Source organism: Panulirus ornatus, chromosome 4 (assembly GCF_036320965.1).
Source record: "Panulirus ornatus isolate Po-2019 chromosome 4, ASM3632096v1, whole genome shotgun sequence".
NCBI classification, from domain to species: domain Eukaryota; kingdom Metazoa; phylum Arthropoda; class Malacostraca; order Decapoda; family Palinuridae; genus Panulirus; species Panulirus ornatus.
In genome coordinates, this window is record NC_092227.1 from 67,688,217 (window position 1) to 67,706,420 (window position 18,204).

General features: G+C 39.6%; 1 protein-coding gene across 6 annotated transcripts in view; it reads left to right on the plus strand.

The window, feature by feature from the left end:
* The window catches only part of LOC139766996 (uncharacterized), a 43,791-nt gene that overhangs the window by 13,671 nt on the left and 11,916 nt on the right, over positions 1-18,204 (plus strand). For all 6 annotated transcript variants that reach the window (XM_071696027.1, XM_071696023.1, XM_071696024.1 and 3 more), the window contains exons 3-5: positions 6,906-7,118; positions 15,224-15,448; positions 16,603-16,764. In XM_071696027.1, coding sequence (XP_071552128.1) covers positions 6,906-7,118; positions 15,224-15,448; positions 16,603-16,764 — 600 coding nt within the window. The remainder of the gene's footprint in view (positions 1-6,905; positions 7,119-15,223; positions 15,449-16,602; positions 16,765-18,204) is intronic.

The following is an 18,204-nucleotide window of genomic DNA, read 5'->3' on the forward strand; positions in this document are numbered from 1 at the left end:
TGTTCGTGGCACTACCTCTAATACAGGAAACAGCTATCAAGTATGAAAAAACAATTAAACTAGAGTTAGATGATGAATTTCTGAAACATACTCGATGCAGTAGTGATATGTGCCATCACTAAGAGTTGTACCATCACTTTTTCTTTATGTTGGAGGCTCCAGTCACAGATGAAAGTTCATATTGAAACTAGGCCTTAACTGAAATGTGAAAAAGGTTGAAGAGAGGAAGAAATTATGTGAAAAAGTACTATAGGTTTCTGAAGTGGAAAATATGCATTTTGAAAAAGGACAGGTCATTGCTGTTGGGAAAGGCAGTACATTACCATCTCTGAGATATGAGTGCTTCACTGCTTCATGTATCATCCTGATTGTTTCTTCATTGTTATTACTATATATTTGTATTGGGTTGTTGCAATTACTTGTAGGTTCCTATGATATTGATACTACTTTGCACTTCTTCCTTACAGTTACACTTCCCATTATGTATTGTCAGAATGGGCCTTCCTCCATTATTTCTTGAAACTTAAGGCTGTGTATTACAAGAAGGCCAGTCCTACCCCTTCTTTGCCCTCTATTTCCCCCTTACCATCATATACCCTTTGGGCAGAACAGATAAGATCTCTCTTTAGTAAGCTTTGTTTCCATGCACTTTTCCTAATAGGATCCTAAAATTCTGGCTCTTTACTATTAACTATTAATCCATCATCATTTGAAAACATACTTGCAGTCTGACATTTCCACCTTCTAACACTCATGCTCTCTGTGCAATGCTGGCAGGGCTGCTCCATCCTCTTGCCTTATTTGTCCTTTTTTTCTTTGACTATTCTTTTGCATATCTCCCACTTTTCCTGTGATTTATCACATTTGATGAATGTCCCACTAACTTCCGCCATGCCTTTTAAGTTTTCTTAGCTTACACAAATACCTCCTAGATGGATGACTGTGTCATATTTACATATAATTGGCTACCCCCCTACAATTTAAGTATAACCACCTATACCTGTGTAGGTATGTATATTTGCGTGTGTGGACGTGTGTATGTACGTGTGTATGGGGGTTGGGCCATTTCTTTCGTCTGTTTCCTTGCGCTACCTCGCAAACGCGGGAGACAGCGACAAAGTAAAAAAAAAAAAAAAAAAAAAAAAAAAAAAAAAAAACCTCTTTCGTTTATTGCTGAAATTTCATGTGGCAATTCCATAGTCTCTAGCAATCTAGCATTTCTTTTTTCTACCCATTTCTTCTCTATCTTCCAGACCAATAATAATCAGTGATTTAGAGTTACACATCCATCAACTACTTGCTTTTTAATCTTTCCAATTTTGGTACAACCTTCTTTTTCAGATAGATCCTATAATGTTGAATTAACAACTTCCTTGTGTGATTTTCTCTAAGGTTTTTCTAAAATATCTCTTTTAGCTAGCAAGCACTGGTCCTGTGTGTTCTACTTTTCTAGACCTTACATCATTTATGCCATAAACTACCTTGATTGCTCCATCTCTTACTGTGAATATTATTCTTTGACCAGCTTTACATAATTCCTTGTGTACCTCTGTTTGTAGTACCCTGGGTCTGTGTTCTTCCCTCTCCTCCCTCCAGTCTTCAAGATCTGTCTATTGATCATCTGCTCCAGCTAGTCCCCCCTTCCCACTTCTTTCAGCATACTCTGTACATTGTTTTTATTCTTTCTTCTAATCGAGCATTTCCCAGTATTGCTCCTGCACTTCCCTGCCCACTTTTGGCAATAGATTCTGCATGCATTTTAGTCCTTTCTTTTAATTGAACAACTTCTAGGACATTTAGAAAAAAACCATCAGACCTTACTTGCTTTTCAATGAAACTCCTACTTTCCTGTGAGTGTGTGCCTCCTGAATCCCTCTGACTCAGTCAGATTTTTGTTGATAATCAGTGGCGAGGTGGCAGTGGGAATGAATAAAGGCAGACAGTGTGAATTGTGTGCATGGGTATATATGTATGTGTCTGTGTGTGTATATATATGTGTACATTGAGATGTATAGGTATGTATATTGGCGTGTGTGGACGTGTATGTATATACATTGTGTATGGGGGTGGGTTGGGCCATTTCTTTCGTCTGTTTCCTTGCGCTACCTCGCAAACGCGGGAGACAGTGACAAAGCAAAATAAATAAATAAAATAAAATCAGTGAATATATTCATCCAAGTTCCTCTCTTATCTCATGACCTCATCATTGTCTTTGGAATTATTTAACTCTCTAGTTATATTACCTTCTGCTCTTGCTCCTTAACAGTTTCTCATAACATATCCAAATATTTGCTATCCAGTGTTTCCTCTTACATCTCTCCCTTTAGTGTGTGAATGGATTATGCCTCCTAGGCTCTGGTTTTAACATGTTGGTTTATTATACTAGATGGCTAGAAATTGGATGCATACAAATGATGTCAGCTTGCTAATGCAGGAAAGGAAATTAGGTATAACTGCAAGAGAATGAGTGTGAGCAGATGTGGCCATTCTTTCTTCTGGTTTCTGGTGCTACCTCGCTGTTCAATGGGATGGTGACGTTGTTTCCTATGGGGTGGGATGATGCCGGGAATGGATGATGACGAGCAAGTATGAATATGTACATGTGTATATATGTATATGTATGTGTGTGTGTATGTATATATATTTTTTATTATATATTTATTATACTTTGTCACTGTCTCCTGCGTTAGTGAGGTAGCGCAAGAAAACAGATGAAAGAATGGCCCAACCCAGCCACATACACATGTATATACATACACGTCCACATACGCACATATACATACCTATACATTTCAACGTATACATATATATATATGTACGTGTAGGAAGAGAGGAAAGTGATTGGTTCTCAGTGAATGTAGGTTTGCGGCAGGGGTGTGTGATGTCTCCATGGTTGTTTAATTTGTTTATGGATGGGGTTGTTAGGGAGGTAAATGCAAGAGTTTTGGAAAGAGGGGCAAGTATGAAGTCTGTTGGGGATGAGAGAGCTTGGGAAGTGAGTCAGTTGTTGTTCGCTGATGATACAGCGCTGGTGGCTGATTCATGTGAGAAACTGCAGAAGCTGGTGACGGAGTTTGGTAAAGTGTGTGGAAGAAGAAAGTTAAGAGTAAATGTGAATAAGAGCAAGGTTATTAGGTACAGTAGGGTTGAGGGTCAAGTCAATTGGGAGGTGAGTTTGAATGGAGAAAAACTGGAGGAAGTGAAGTGTTTTAGATATCTGGGAGTGGACCTGGCAGCGGATGGAACCATGGAAGCGGAAGTGGATCATAGGGTGGGGGAGGGGGCGAAAATTCTGGGGGCTTTGAAGAATGTGTGGAAGTCGAGAACATTATCTCAGAAAGCAAAAATGGGTATGTTTGAAGGAATAGTGGTTCCAACAATGTTGTATGGTTGCGAGGCGTGGGCTATGGATAGAGTTGTGCGCAGGAGGATGGATGTGCTGGAAATGAGATGTTTGAGGACAATGTGTGGTGTGAGGTGGTTTGATTGAGTGAGTAACGTAAGGGTAAGAGAGATGTGTGGAAATAAAAAGAGCGTGGTTGAGAGAGCAGAAGAGGGTGTTTTGAAGTGGTTTGGCACATGGAGAGGATGAGTGAGGAAAGATTGACCAAGAGGATATATGTGTCGGAGGTGGAGGGAGCAAGGAGAAGAGGGAGACCAAATTGGAGGTGGAAAGATGGAGTGAAAAAGATTTTGTGTGATCGGGGCCTGAACATGCAGGAGGGTGAAAGGAGGGCAAGGAATAGAGTGAATTGGATCGATGTGGTATACCGGGGTTGACGTGCTGTCAGTGGATTGAATCAGGGCATGTGAAGCGTCTGGGGTAAACCATGGAAAGCTGTGTAGGTATGTATATTTGCGTGTGTGGACGTATGTATATACATGTGTATGGGGGTGGGTTGGGCCATTTCTTTTGTCTGTTTCCTTGCGCTACCTCGCAAACGCGGGAGACAGCGACAAAGTAAAAAAAAAAAAAAAAAAAAAAAAAAAAAAAATATATATATATATATATATATATATACATACACAGACATATACATATATACACATGTACATAATTCATACTTGCTGCCTTTATTTATTCCTGTCGCCACCCCGCCACACATGAAATGACAACCCCCTCCTCCCGCATGCGTGCGAGGTAGCCCTAGGAAAAGACAACAGAGCCCACATTTGTTCACACTCAGTCTCTAGCTGTCATGTGCAATGCACCAAAACTACAGCTCCCTTTCCACATCCAGGCCCCACAAAACTTTCCATGGTTTACCCCAGACACTTCACATGCCCTGATTCAGTCCATTGACAGCATGTCCACCCTGGTATACCACACTGTTCCAATTCACTCTATTCCTTGCATGCCTTTCACCCTCCTGTATGTTCAGGCCCCAATTGCTCAAAATCTTTTTCACTCCATCCTTCCACCTCCAATTTGGTCTCCTACTTCTTCTCGTTCTCTCTACCTCTGACACATATATGTATATGTCCTCTTTGTCAGTTTTTCCTCTCTCATTCTCTCCATGTGACCAAACCATTTTAACACACCCTCTTCTGCTCTCTCAACCACACTCTTTTTATTACCACACATCTCTTTTACCCTTTCATTACTCACTCGATCAAACCACCTCACACCACATAGTGTCCTCAAACATCTCATTTCCAACACATTCACCCTCCTCCACTCAACCCTATCTATAGCTCATGCCTTGCAACCATATAACATTGTTGGAACCGCTATTCCTTCAAACATATACATTTTTGCTCTCTGAGATAACCTTCTCACCTTCCACACATTCTTCAGCGCTCCCAGAACTTTCGCCTCCTCCCTCACCCTGTGACTCACTTCCTCCGTGGTTCCTCCTCTGATAAATCCACTCCCAGATATTTAAGACACTTCACTTCCTCCAGTTTCTCTCCATTCAAACTTACCTCCTAATTAACTTGTCCCTCAATCCTATTGAACCTATAACCTTGCTTTTATTCTCATTTACTTTCAGCTTTCTTCTTTCACACACTTTATGAAAGTCAGTCACCAACTTCTGCAGTTTCTCACTCGAATCAGCCACCAGTGCTGTATCATCAGAGAACAACAACTGACTCTCTTCCCAAGCCCTCTCTTCCAGAACAGACTGCATACTTGCCCCTTTCCAAAACTCTTGCATTCACCTCCCTAACCACCCCATCCATAAACAAATTAAATAGACATGGAGACATCATGCACAAACCAACATTCACTGGGAACCAGTCACTTTCCTCTCTTCCTACTTGTACACATGCCTTACATCCTTGGTAAAAACTTTTCACTGCTTCTAGCAGCTTACCTCCCACACCATATACTCTTAATACCTTCCACAAAGCATCTCTATCAACCCTCTCATATGCCTTCTCCAGATCCATAAATGCTACATACAAATAAAGGATGATATATATTATTAGTTTTTTTTCTTTTTTTTTCATACTATTCGCCATTTTCCCGTATTAGCGAGGTAGCGTTAAGAACAGAGGACTGAGCCTTTAAGGGAATATCCTCACTTGGCCCCCTCCTCTGTTCCTTCTTTTGGAAAACTAAAAATGAGAGAGGGGGATTTCTAGCCCCCTGCTCCCATATATTATTAGTATTGTAATTATTATTGTTGCCATTGTTATTATTACTATCATTGTTGTTATCATCATCATCATCATTACTATTACTGCTTTTGTTATGATAATGTTTCTTTGTACCTTGACCATATGGTCTTAAGAGTTTTTTAAGAGACAGTTTCTTTCTTTCAAACTATTCGCCATTTCCCGCATTAGTGAGGTAGCGTTAAGAACAGAGGACTGGGCCTTTGAGGGAATATCCTCACCTGGCCCCCTTCTCTGTTCCTTCTTTTGGAAAATTAAAAAAAAAAAAAAAGGAGAGGGGAGGATTTCCAGCCCCCCGCTCCCTCCCCTTTTAGTCATCTTCTACGACACACAGGGAATACGTGGGAAGTATTCTTTCTCCCCTATCCTCAGAGACAGTACGTATTCTAAAACTAGAATAAGGGGACAATGTTATGACCACAAAGATAAAAGTTTTGCTCTGACTGCATATTACACATCATAAAGCCTACAAATTTCTTTGTAATATAATTGCCCTACCATCAAGTACATTATTGGTTTAAGAGAATAAGTATGAATGCTGTAGGAATACCTGCACACTACAGATGATGAAGAATGAATCAAACAATTGAAGCCAAATGTCTTTGTAGATAGTAGTTAGTAGGCAGCCAATAACCAGAGAGGTATAGTACCTTGCAATATCCACCTGGGTATTGAGAAGGTTAGTGATAGCTGCATAGTGAGCCAGCTTTTCATTGTTTGTCAAGTTGCACACGGAACTCTCTTTTCTTTCTGCCTAACCCACACATGGACTACTGGCATTTTGTTTACAAACATACAGTCTCTCCTTGTCACACATAACACTTGACAACTTTTATCTCACACTGTTCATTTGTTGTAACTCTAGATTTTCCTGTGGGAGTGCTATGTGCTAGCCCTGCCTTTTGGCAATATGGTGGGAGTAATCGATAGAAGTAGTAGGTAGGAGTATTAGGTAGAAACATTAGGTAGAAGTAGTAGGTAGGAACATTAGGCATGAGCATTAGGAATAAGTAGTCAGTAGGAACATTAGGTATGAGCCTCAGCATACACTGTGCTAGACATGCCCTCTGCAAGTGGCTTGTTAAGGATGAGGCACTAGAGGCTAAGAAGCGGCACAAGAGTTCTCGAGTCATGGAGATTATTACTTTGGCCACCCCCTCCTTGAGGAAGTTCCAGAGTGGAACATGCATAGAGATATAGATAGATAGATTATGATCATTGAAATAATTTTGATGTAATTTTGGCAAAGCCATTAGGTTTTTAGATGAATTATGTAATTTCAGGAACAAGAATGTAGTTCTTATACTGATGTCATCAAAGGATTATCATCTCCAGAAGACTCATCAGACATACGTCACTCTGCTTTGGCTAACATAACATCAGTACTTGAAGAGCAAATATCAGTGAAATCTGAACCCTGGGATTCTTCAGATTTTGATCTGGAGTCAAAGGAAAGAATTGTTTGTCCTCAAGGAGCTGAAAAACCCGAAAAGCAGGTAATGTGTACTTTAAGTGTTGTGTAAATTGTATTGTTCAAGTTGAAGAATTTATACAGCATCATAAACATTTTTTCATATTCATTTTTAATGTATTTCCATGTGAATTTTGAAAATTTATCATTTTAATTTCATTTCCGTATGAATATTGAGAATGTATTATGAAGTATTTATAGAAAAAACTATGATTCAGAACTCTACAGTGTTTCAAGGAAGACCTTGAAATGGGACTAAGGTGAGTGCAAATTATGATGAGCTATCTACAGAAACACAAATTGTATGGCCTTGAATGAAGAATATGGTTTAGTTCAAGAAAGGGTCTTGAGTCCATAAAGGATATTACAAGATGTAGTTATTGATCTTCATATTAACCAGATTTTTGCTTTCCAGTGAGGTCTCTCCAAGAGCATTTGAGATTCTGTAGGATATTTTTTTGGGAAATTGGGGTTAGCTCCTTCTGACCCCCATCTTTCTGGTGTGGAAATACTGGCTTCCCCCTCATGTCACTATCCTTCCAACTACAACTTTATGACATTTTTTGTTGAACCGAATCTCTCTCTATTTTGATCCTCCTCCTTTGTTGGCCTTCAGAGGTGTCCATGTTCTGATGGTTCGGTACTTCCTTTAGTCTGAACAAAATTACATGAGGGAACTTGAAATTACTGCAGGCACCAGACTAGTTTACTAGGCGGCCACCAATGGCGTTGTGTGTAGGGCGTGCTTATTTACATTCTTTGCACTGCACGTGTTGGTGATGATCCCACAATTCTGAGATTCTTAGCTTTTATTGCTTAGATTTAACCCTAGCTATGGCTTCTAAGACATATGAGTGTCAGTCAATGATTTCGCAGGATTTGACATATCAAAGGAAAAGAAGTTGTTCATGAGTTGCTTAAGTATGCTAAAAGTGTTACAGAAACTGTTGCAAAGGATATGCCAAGTAATCTTAATGAAGAAAATCTAAGCAAATGAATGAATGTCGACAACGAAACACCAGTTGTGTATTATCTTACAGACCCTTGAAGTTATAGACACTGTTCTGATTGCTGATAAAAACACAGGAAGTGATGAAGATGAAACAGATGTAGCTGAAAGACTTTCCACTGAAAAGTTAATTGAGTTTATGAGTGAATTAATCAGAGGGCTAGAGCAACATACCTTTGTTACGAAACAAGAGGTAATGAATTTTCATTTGATGCATGAAAAATTACATGGAAAAATCTAGACACATGAAGCAACTTCACTTGAATGAAATGTTTAAGAAGATAGCGAAGAAGAATGTGTCTCACAGGAGTAAGCCTACAGGTACATCTGTAAATCCTGTGGCTTCAACTTTAAGTACCCCAAATGTCTCACCTGCAACATCAGAAATCCAAGATGAAACGATCAACTACGAAATGGACAGTAATTCTGATTGCCCTCAACTTCCAGGCCTTTGTGATTAGCTTTACAGTTCCAGTAAAAGTAGAAAAAAAAAAACCCACCTCACACCACATATTGTCCTCAAACATCTCATTTCCAACACATCCACCCTCCTCCACACAACTCTATCCATAGCCCACGCCTCGCAACCATACAACATTATTGGAACCATTATTCCTTCAAACATACCCATTTTTGCTTTCTGAGATAATGTTTTCGACTTCCAAACATTCTTCAAGGCTCCCAGAATTTTCACCCCCTCCCCCACCCTATGATTCACTTCAGCTTCCATGGTTTCATCCACTGCCAAATCCACTCCCAGATATCTAAAACACTTTACTTCCTCCAGTTTTTCTCCATTCAAACTTACCTCCCAATTGACTTGACTCTCAACCCTACTGTACCTAATAACCTTGCTCTTATTGACATTTACTCTCAGCTTTCTTCTTTCACACACTTTACCTAACTCAGTCACTAGCTTCTGCAGTTTCTCACATGAATCAGCCACCAGCGCTGTATCATCAGCGAACAACAACTGACTCACTTCCCAAGCTCTCTCATCCACAACAGACTGCATACTTGCCCCTCTTTCCAAAACTCTTGCATTCACCTCCCTAACAACCCCATCCATAAACAAATTAAACAACCATGGAGACATCACACACCCGGAGGAGGGTGGATGTGTTGGAAATGAGATGTTTGAGGACAATATGTGGTGTGAGGTGGTTTGATCGAGCAAGTAATGTAAGGGTAAGAGAGTTGTGTGGAAATATAAAGAGTGTGGTTGAGAGAGCAGAAGAGGGTGTTTTGAAATGGTTTGGTCACATGGAGAGAATGAGTGAGGAAAGATTGACCAAGAGGATATATGTGTCAGAGGTGGAGGGAACGAGGAGAAGTGGGAGACCAAATTGTAGGTGAAAAGATGGAGTGAAAAAGATTTTGAGAGATCGGGGCCTGAACATGCAGGAGGGTGAAAGGTGTGCAAGGAATAGAGTGAATTGGAATGATGTGGTATACCGGGGTTGACGTGCTGTCAGTGGATTGAACCAGGGCATGTGAAGCGTCTGGGGTAAACCATGGAAAGTTCTGTGGGAGGTGTAGTTTCGGTGCATTATTACATGACAGCTAGAGACTGAGTGTGAACGAATGTGGCCTTTGTTGTCTTTTCTTAACGCTACTTCGCGCACATGCGGGGGGAGGGGGTTGTTATTCCATGTGTGGTGAGGTGGCAATGGGAATGAATAAAGGCAGACAGTATGAATTATGTACATGTGTATATATGTATATGTCTGTGTGTGTGTATATATAAGTATACGTTGAGACATATAGGTATGTATATTTGCGTGTGTGGATGGGTATGTATATACATGTGTATGTGGTTGCGTTGGGCCATTCTTTCATCTGTTTCCTTGCGCTACCTCGCTAACGCAGGAGACAGCGACAAAGCAAAATAGTATAGATACATAAAATAGATAATATGTGTGTGTGTGTGTGTGTATGGTGGACATGTCTTTCTTGATCTGTTTCCTGGCACTACCTCACTAACGTGGGAAACAGTGATCAGGCATGAAAAACATATATAGTCAGCTGGAGTCATCCCAAGGACAGAATGGAGACTGAAGCTTGTGGAACATTCTGCCGCTGTATGCTTCTCAGAATGGGAACTCAAAGGCAATAACAAAGGATTCATTCAAGCAGTCTGAAGCAAATGACCTTACATGTGAGCTGAAATGCTCAAGTGAAATTGAAAAGGGCTTCCAAATGTCTGGCGCTGGTGGGCATGACAACAGGTGATGGTGGTCCTCCTGATACTGCTCTTAAGGTTTGGTGACATTTGCACAAGGAAGATCTGCCCAATAATACCTCAGGCCACCTGTCTAACTTATCAAAAGTTACAAGCTCATGGTGGAAACAGATTTTATGACTGAAACTGGGCTGATGATGGAACTGGACTAGAGATTGTGGTAGAACCATGGATAGAAGGACTTCTTCCTGCACTAAAGAATTTCCTGTCCAAGAGACAAAATTGGAAGAGATACCCAAAGTAATTCAGGTAACTTTAAGGATTCGAATACATCTGTAGAAGAAAGTCACAGAATGGAAAATGAAAATTAGACACATACTTTTGTGTACCTATATTTCTGTATCTCTGATGTCTGTTCCTTTCTGAAACTCCCTCCAGGGAGTGGCCATAGCAATAGAGTCTCCATAACTAGTGAACTCCAGTGCTACTTCTTATCCTTTAGTGCCTCACAATTCACAGGCCACTGGCAGAGGGCAAGTCTAGAGTAGTGTTTGCTGAGGCTCGTACCTAGCATTCCCCCTGACCACATCTAGCCTATGCTCCAACCTAAATGTTTCTTCCTACTACTTCTGTCTACTGCTCCTACCTTTTTGCTAAAAGCCAGGGTTAGCACATAGCGCTTACCACAGGAAAATATAAAGTTATGAAGAATGAGCTGTATGAGTTTAGTTTTGTCAAGTGTTATGTGTGACAAAGAGAGATTCTATGTCTGTGGACAGAATGCCAGTAGACCACGTGTGGGTGAGGCAGAAAGAAAAGACAGCTATCTAGTCAGAGGAGAGCAACTTGACAACCACCGAAGTGCTGGCTTACCATGCAGCTGTCACTAACCCTCCCTATACCCAGGCAGGTAGTATAGCCTTCCTGGTCATTGGTAGCCTATTACCTACTTAATGTTGCTAGGGAAAGTAATCTTGAAGTAGTAGTCTGTTATTAGATAATGGAAAGTATTTTAGACCGGACACAAATGGCCTCGAAAAAAGTTGACAATCAAGAAAAACAGATGGATTTGTATGTTGCATTTTTGGATCTGAGGAAGGCATATGACAGGGCTGATGGAGATGCTTAGTGGAAGACATTAAGAGCATATGGTGTGGGAGGTGAGGTGCTTGAAGCAGAGAAGTTTTATCAAGGGTGTAAAGCATGTGTGCAAGTAGAAAGAGAGGAGAGTGAATGGTTCCAAGTGAAGATTTCTCTGCAGCAGGGGTGTGTGATGTCACTATGATTGTTTAATTCGTTTAAGAGAGGTAAATGCAAGATTTTTGGAGAGAGAGGCAAGTATGTAGTCTGTGGGGATGAGATGGCCTAGGAAGTGTCAGTCGTTGTTTGCTGATTACACTACACTGGTGGTTGATTTGAGTGAGAAACTGCAGAAGTTAATGACTGAGTTAAGAAGAGTGTGTGAAAGGAGAAAGTTAAGAGTGAATGCAAATAAAAGCAAGGTTATCGGGTTTAACAGGGTTGAGGGACAAGTTAGTTGGGATGTAAGTTTGAATGGAAAAAACTGGAAGTAAAGTGTTTAAGATATCTGGGAGTGGACACAACAGCAAATGGAACCATGGAAGTGGAAATGAGTCTTAGGGTGGGGGAGGGGGCATAGGTTTTGAGAGCACTGAAGAATGTGAGGAAAAAGAGTATTAATTCGGGAGGGCAGAAATGGGAACATTTGAAGAAACAGTAGTTCCAGCAGTATTATACGTTTGTGAGGCATAGACTATAGATAGGCTTGTGTGAAGGAAGGTGGATGTGTTGGAAATGAAATGTTTGAGGACAGTATGTGATATGAGGTAGTTCGATCGATTAAGTAATGAAAGGGTGAGAGAGATGTGTGTTAATAAAATGAGTATGGTTGAGAGAACAGGTGTGTTGAAATGGTTTGGACACATGAAGAGAATGAGTGAGGAAAGGTTGACAAAGAGGATATACTTGTCAGAAGTGGAGAGAACAAGGATAGTGAAAGACCAGAATGGAGACGGAAGGATGGAATGAAAAAAATTTCTAGCAATCTGGGCCTGAACATGCAGGAGGGTGAAATGCTTGGAAGGGATAGTTGATTGGAACAATGTGGTATACTGGGGTTAATGTACTGGCAATGGACTGAACCAGGGCATGTAAAACATCTGGGGTAAACCATGGAAAGGTCTGTGGGGCCGAGGTGTGGATAGGGAGCTGCTATTTTGGTACATAACATATGATGACTAATGAGTGGATGTGAATGGATGTGGCCTTTATTCACCTGTTTCCTAGTTCTTCCTCAGTTATGTAGGGGACAGTGATTGATGTGGGGGAGGAGAAGAGAATGTATGTCATTATTTTTTTTTCTTTTCTTTGATGCATTTGTGCTGTTTCCTTTTTTGGGAGGTTGGCATTGGGAATAGATGACAGTGAGCATGTATGAATATGCACATGTGTATATATGTGTATGTATACTATGTATACTGTTTACATGTTTGTGCATATATGTATATATGTGTATGTAAGCGGATGTGCATTTTTTTGTCTGTTTCCTGTTGCTACCTTGCTAATGTGAGAAATGGCAATCATTCATGAAAAAACTATATAGAATTAATTAGATGGCCTTGATTTGGATATTCATTTGCCCATAGCATTATTTTAACTACTACAAAAAAGATTACTTTTACCCTTTTACTCAAAAGATAGTACCTTGGTCTGGAGATCACTTCAGGCCTTTTTTTGAAGTTTCTACTGCTTGGAAGTTATGGAAATCTTTTGTTTAGAGTTATCTACTGATTTCTTGATAATTGCATTACTAGTAACACTATTGCCTCTAAAAGGAATGCCCTTGAAGAACTGTGTTTCTTAGGATTATGGTATTGACTTGACAAGCCCTACCTGGGACAGATTTCTCCATCTTTCTTTTGGGGAGACTCATTGCTTTTCTCCATTAGCTTAAGTGGAGCTTTCAGTCATGTCAGAATTTTTACTGTATGTTTTTTCTTGCAATTTAGCTTTCAGGTGTCATCTTGTGACAATTCCTTACAGCCTTAGGTTTCTTAGGGTTAGTTACTGATTTTCATGTTATGTCCAGACACAGAATCTTCATGTTTTTGATGATGAAGTCTATTTATCTAGCCATCTATCTATCAGTCTATCTATGTCTCTGATGCCCATTCCCTCTGGGAACTCCTTCAAGGCATGATCACAGCAAAAGAGTCTCCATAAGTGGTTAACTTCAGTGCATGAGCTTTTATAGATCAATATAAACCCAGACCCCAGTTTTTTGCCTAAGACTGAAATCATTACATTTATGAATATTCCCATTATCAGCCACTCTTGGAAATTTTTCATCAAGAGTTTGTCTTCCTTTCACAGTTAAATCCCTTAGAGATCTCTAGGATTTCATTGGAGATTATGTAGGGAATCATTTTTTTATGCACCTTGTAACCTTGAATCCCCTTTTGCTGAGATACCTCTAAGTGAATCAAGAAATTAGTCATGCTGGCTCAGCCTGGGATTTATACAAGAATATGTGATGTAAGGAAGGTAGCTTTTGCCTAATCCTTCCTCAGAAAGCTTATGTTAGGGGAAGGCAAGAAAGGGGCATCTTCTTCCTTCTTTGTAAGACAGTATCCTAGTTGGGATGTGGATTAAACTGTGGCACTGGAGATTCCTCCCAGAGATTTGGATTTCAGTGCATCTCTGATTCAGCAGTAAAGGTGCTGGATTTATTGTTCTTTGTCTGATTTAAAAGCTTTTCTCTAACCCTCTGCCTTTATGTTGGTATGCTTTCATGCAGAGGTATGCAATGGAGAGAAATGTAGGTTTTGAAAATCTAAAAGAATTCTCAATGAGGAGGTTTCTTGGAATAGATTTTTCTTGCTTTTCTTGACCTGCCCATCACTCCCCTCAGCTTTCATACAGAGGTATGTAGAAGAGAAAAATTCAGGTTTAAAGATTGAAAAAACTCACAAAGGAGCTTTCTTGGATTCAGTTTTTCTTGTTTTTCTTGACCTGCCCAGCACTCCCCTCCTCTTTTGAAAAATCTATTCTGTGTTTCTTTTGTTACCAACTTGGGTTGGCACTGCCATCCGTGAATTGTCAGCTTTGGTTGAGTGGGAGCAGGTTGGTTGATGGTGACAACCTATTGGGGGTAATTGATTGGTTAAGAGTGAACCTGTTAGTCAAATAAAGACTTTGAAGATCTGAGGATTGACAAAAAGGTTGAATAAAAGAGAGCTTTGTCTTCAGTTTTATAAGTATAGGAATGATCCTGGCCTTATATTTCTTGAGGAGTATTTCATGTATGTGGAGCACTTCCATGGAGAGAAAAGGTGTTAATCTTCAAAACCTACATTATGACTACCGGGATATAATGCTCCAAAATTGGGCCTTTTTTATTAAATTGTTGAATAGATTATCAGTTTATGATGCAATAAATAATTTAGTTCCCTTCTGATAGATTGCTTTCTGCATAGTTATAGATAATGTCTCCACAGATATATGAGAGATGAATAATATCCATTCTGTATAATTGATTGAGTTTGTTTTTTTTCCAGGACATTTCAAATACAAAAGTGACTTGAACAGGTATGGTAAGAAAAGGATGTACTTGAGTTGGTTGATTGTTCATACAGTATGAAATGTATTCTGGATTACTAGTGTTTATATAGGTCTACACTAGTGTCTGATTACATGGTCTACAATTTTGCTAATGTAGGAGTTTTCCCTTGGATGTAATTGGCATACATCTGCTTTGGGTCTAATTCCTGTACTGAAAGGTTAACTACAGCCATTGTTTCATTAACTGTGTTTGTGTACAAGTATTGTTTAGAAATGGAACTTTATGGATCTTATCCAGTAAAACATTTTCAGCAAAAAAATTTTTTTTAAGAGTTTAAAGATTGCTTTACAATTTCAGGAACAGTTTCTAGTGCAGATGGAAAATCCAAAAGTCTCCTCTGCATTGAAAAATGAACCATTACAATATGAGGAACCTTCCAAGCTAGAAGAACCTGTATTATCTGAGGACCCTTCCCACTCACAGAAATGTCTTCCAGCTCCACTAGTGGATCCTTTTTATTCAGATCATTATTACTGCCAGAAAGCTAAAGAGACAGAATTAATATGTAAAAAAGAAATACAGGTAAGGGATTTCCTTTATGACAGTCTCGTGTTCAATAAGAAATATAGTGATTTTTTTTTAAAGATACCCAGATTATTTTATGATCAGTTGTTCTTGTTGTCCTCATAGGACTGATTGTTGTTGTTTTTAGTAGGATCAGCATTATTATTTGGAAGCCAATGGACCTCAGGTATCTGATAACATTTACCAGTTAATCTCGGGAGCTGCGTTGTTGGGGCTAGAATGACATTGCAAACATAGTGGGCTTTGATGCAGTGGAAGCTTTTGCTAGTACTGGTTGTAGAGTGGGTTGTGACCACAGCAGGGTCTGACTGTTAATTGGACCTTGATTTCTTAGGAGAGTGTGGTTCCAGGGTTGTGTATGTCATTGATAGAACATGCAATAGTTGATTTGGTTGGAGTTGTTGGCTGTATTGGGTTTTTGATGAGTTGACAGTGCACCTAAGGCTGCCTTTATAGTTCTTTTGAATCTGGCCCTATAATTTTTGGGTAAGTTATGGATGTTATGATAAAAAGTATGTCATGCAAGTGGGTGTTATGTATTATGATTCATAAATGATAATGTGCATCATAATGATGACGTAAGATGTTTTCGAAAAGTGCTCATGAATTGGCAATCTGGACCTACTTAGTACCCCTTAAGTCCAGTCTTCCCCTCTTTTCTTTTGTATGTTTTTCCAGTTTGTCCATCACTATGAGTTTAAGGTGCAAGAATTTGTTATACTTGAGACAGTTGATACCATTTTGCTGGCATCAAACCGTAGGAAATTATAATGCCAGATATTGAAATAATGTTGTAAAAGAGGGCCAGTTACCATTTTCATATTTTCCTGAAGAATTCACTCTCCTTGGGAATGCCGATGAAACTTAATTCTATGGCAAGAGTGTTCATGAACAAAAACTCATGCCATTCTCTTCATCCTTTGGAATCATAGATCAGTTTTATGGCAAAGTATTGTTGGTCACTAGGAAAATATATATTGAAATGGAAAATGTTAAGATGTGATGTAGAGATTATCCCTGATATTTTGTACTTTTATTAAAAGATGGTAAAATCTATATATTTTAGTTTGAATTTTCATGTCTCATAAAATGAAATTTGCTTGATAGAGTAACATTTTCAATTAGATATAAATTTCTTTTTTATCTTCCAGAAACATGAGTCCTCAGACTGGACACTTCATAAGAAGTTGACTCCAGATAGCCCACCAAATTTAGAATTTGGGATATCGTCATTAGAGCATCATACTTCAGGTGATTTATGCCTTAGGCACTCAAATAAAACTACTCACATCCTCAAGGAAAATGAAAAGGAGGTATGTTTTTCTCAAAAAGTTTACCATAACATTATTTGAGAAAGTATGGAAGGGGCTTGCATGTAAGTGTTCAGAAGTATTGTATATTTTGTTTTTGATTTCCTTTCCCACCTTAACTGGGTAGCAGTGGGATAAGAAAGACAATGTCCCCATTTGCACACATGCATTTTCTGTCTGTCAGTCATTATGATACACTAAAACCCAAACCCACTATCCACAACCAAGCCACAAAGACCATTGGTTTATCTTCTCTACTTTGTTTGCCTTGGTTCTGCTCATTGACAACACATTGCCCTATATTTTCCAAATCAATCCAACTCATTCTATCCATTGCACCTATCTTACCTTCATGAGTGCTTTTTGTATGCCCTGATACCCAAAAGCCTTCTTCACTCCATCTCTACATGTCTTTCTTGCTGCTGGAGTCACTCACAGTGTCTTCACCTCTAAAGCTTTCAAATTCTACCCTAGTGTTCCTAAAGTAGCAGCTCCTAATCTAATCTTCTTCATTATCTTCCTTCATAGCCTCCCATTACCTCCAGCAGACCACTTCACGAAGGTCCTTTCATTTGGTGATGACCTTGCAGTCACATCGCAGCACCCTGATACCAAAAGAGCATCAGCAAAGATGCAACACTATGTTTCACAGTTGGAATATTGGCTCACCAAGAACAGAATGTCTGCATCTCCACAGAAGTCTTCAGTCAATCTTTTAACCCATGAATCCAGCTCACACCCTCCTGTCACTTTGCATATACAAGCACTCCCACCAAACAAAACTCCAACAGTTTTAGGCCTTACATCTGACATACATGACATTCACTCCCACATCAATAACACCAATACAAAAGCTAAATACCCTCAGAATACTAACTGGCATCAGGTTTAGACAATAAAAAGAATCCCACAGCATCCTTTACAAACAGTCATTCCTCTCGACTCTAAACTGTGCCTCACATTCCTAGTCTTCTACTATCTCTAAATTGAATATAACAAAACTGCAAGCCACACAAAATAGAGCACAAAGAATAATCACTGGCGGCTTAGCAACCACAAATACAAAGTAATTATGCAGTGATTAAGTATGATAGATGAATGATATTTTTTTCTACATATTTGCCATTTCCCGCATTAGTGAGGTCGCGTTAAGAACAGAGGACTGAGCCCTAGAAGGACTATCATCACTTGGCCCCTTTCTCTGTTCCTGCTCTTAGAAAATTAAAAATGGAAGGGGAGGACTTCCAACCCCCCCCCCCTCTCCCTCCCCTTTTAGTCACCTTCTACAATACGTAGGGAATACATGGGAAGTATTCTTTTGCTGTTTCCCATGTTAGTGAGGTAGCACCAGGAACAGACAAAGAAAGGCATCAGAAGATTCAATGGCTGCTAGGTGCAAGGAATGGTTGATGCACCTAAACAAATATATGGCTGGTTTATCGT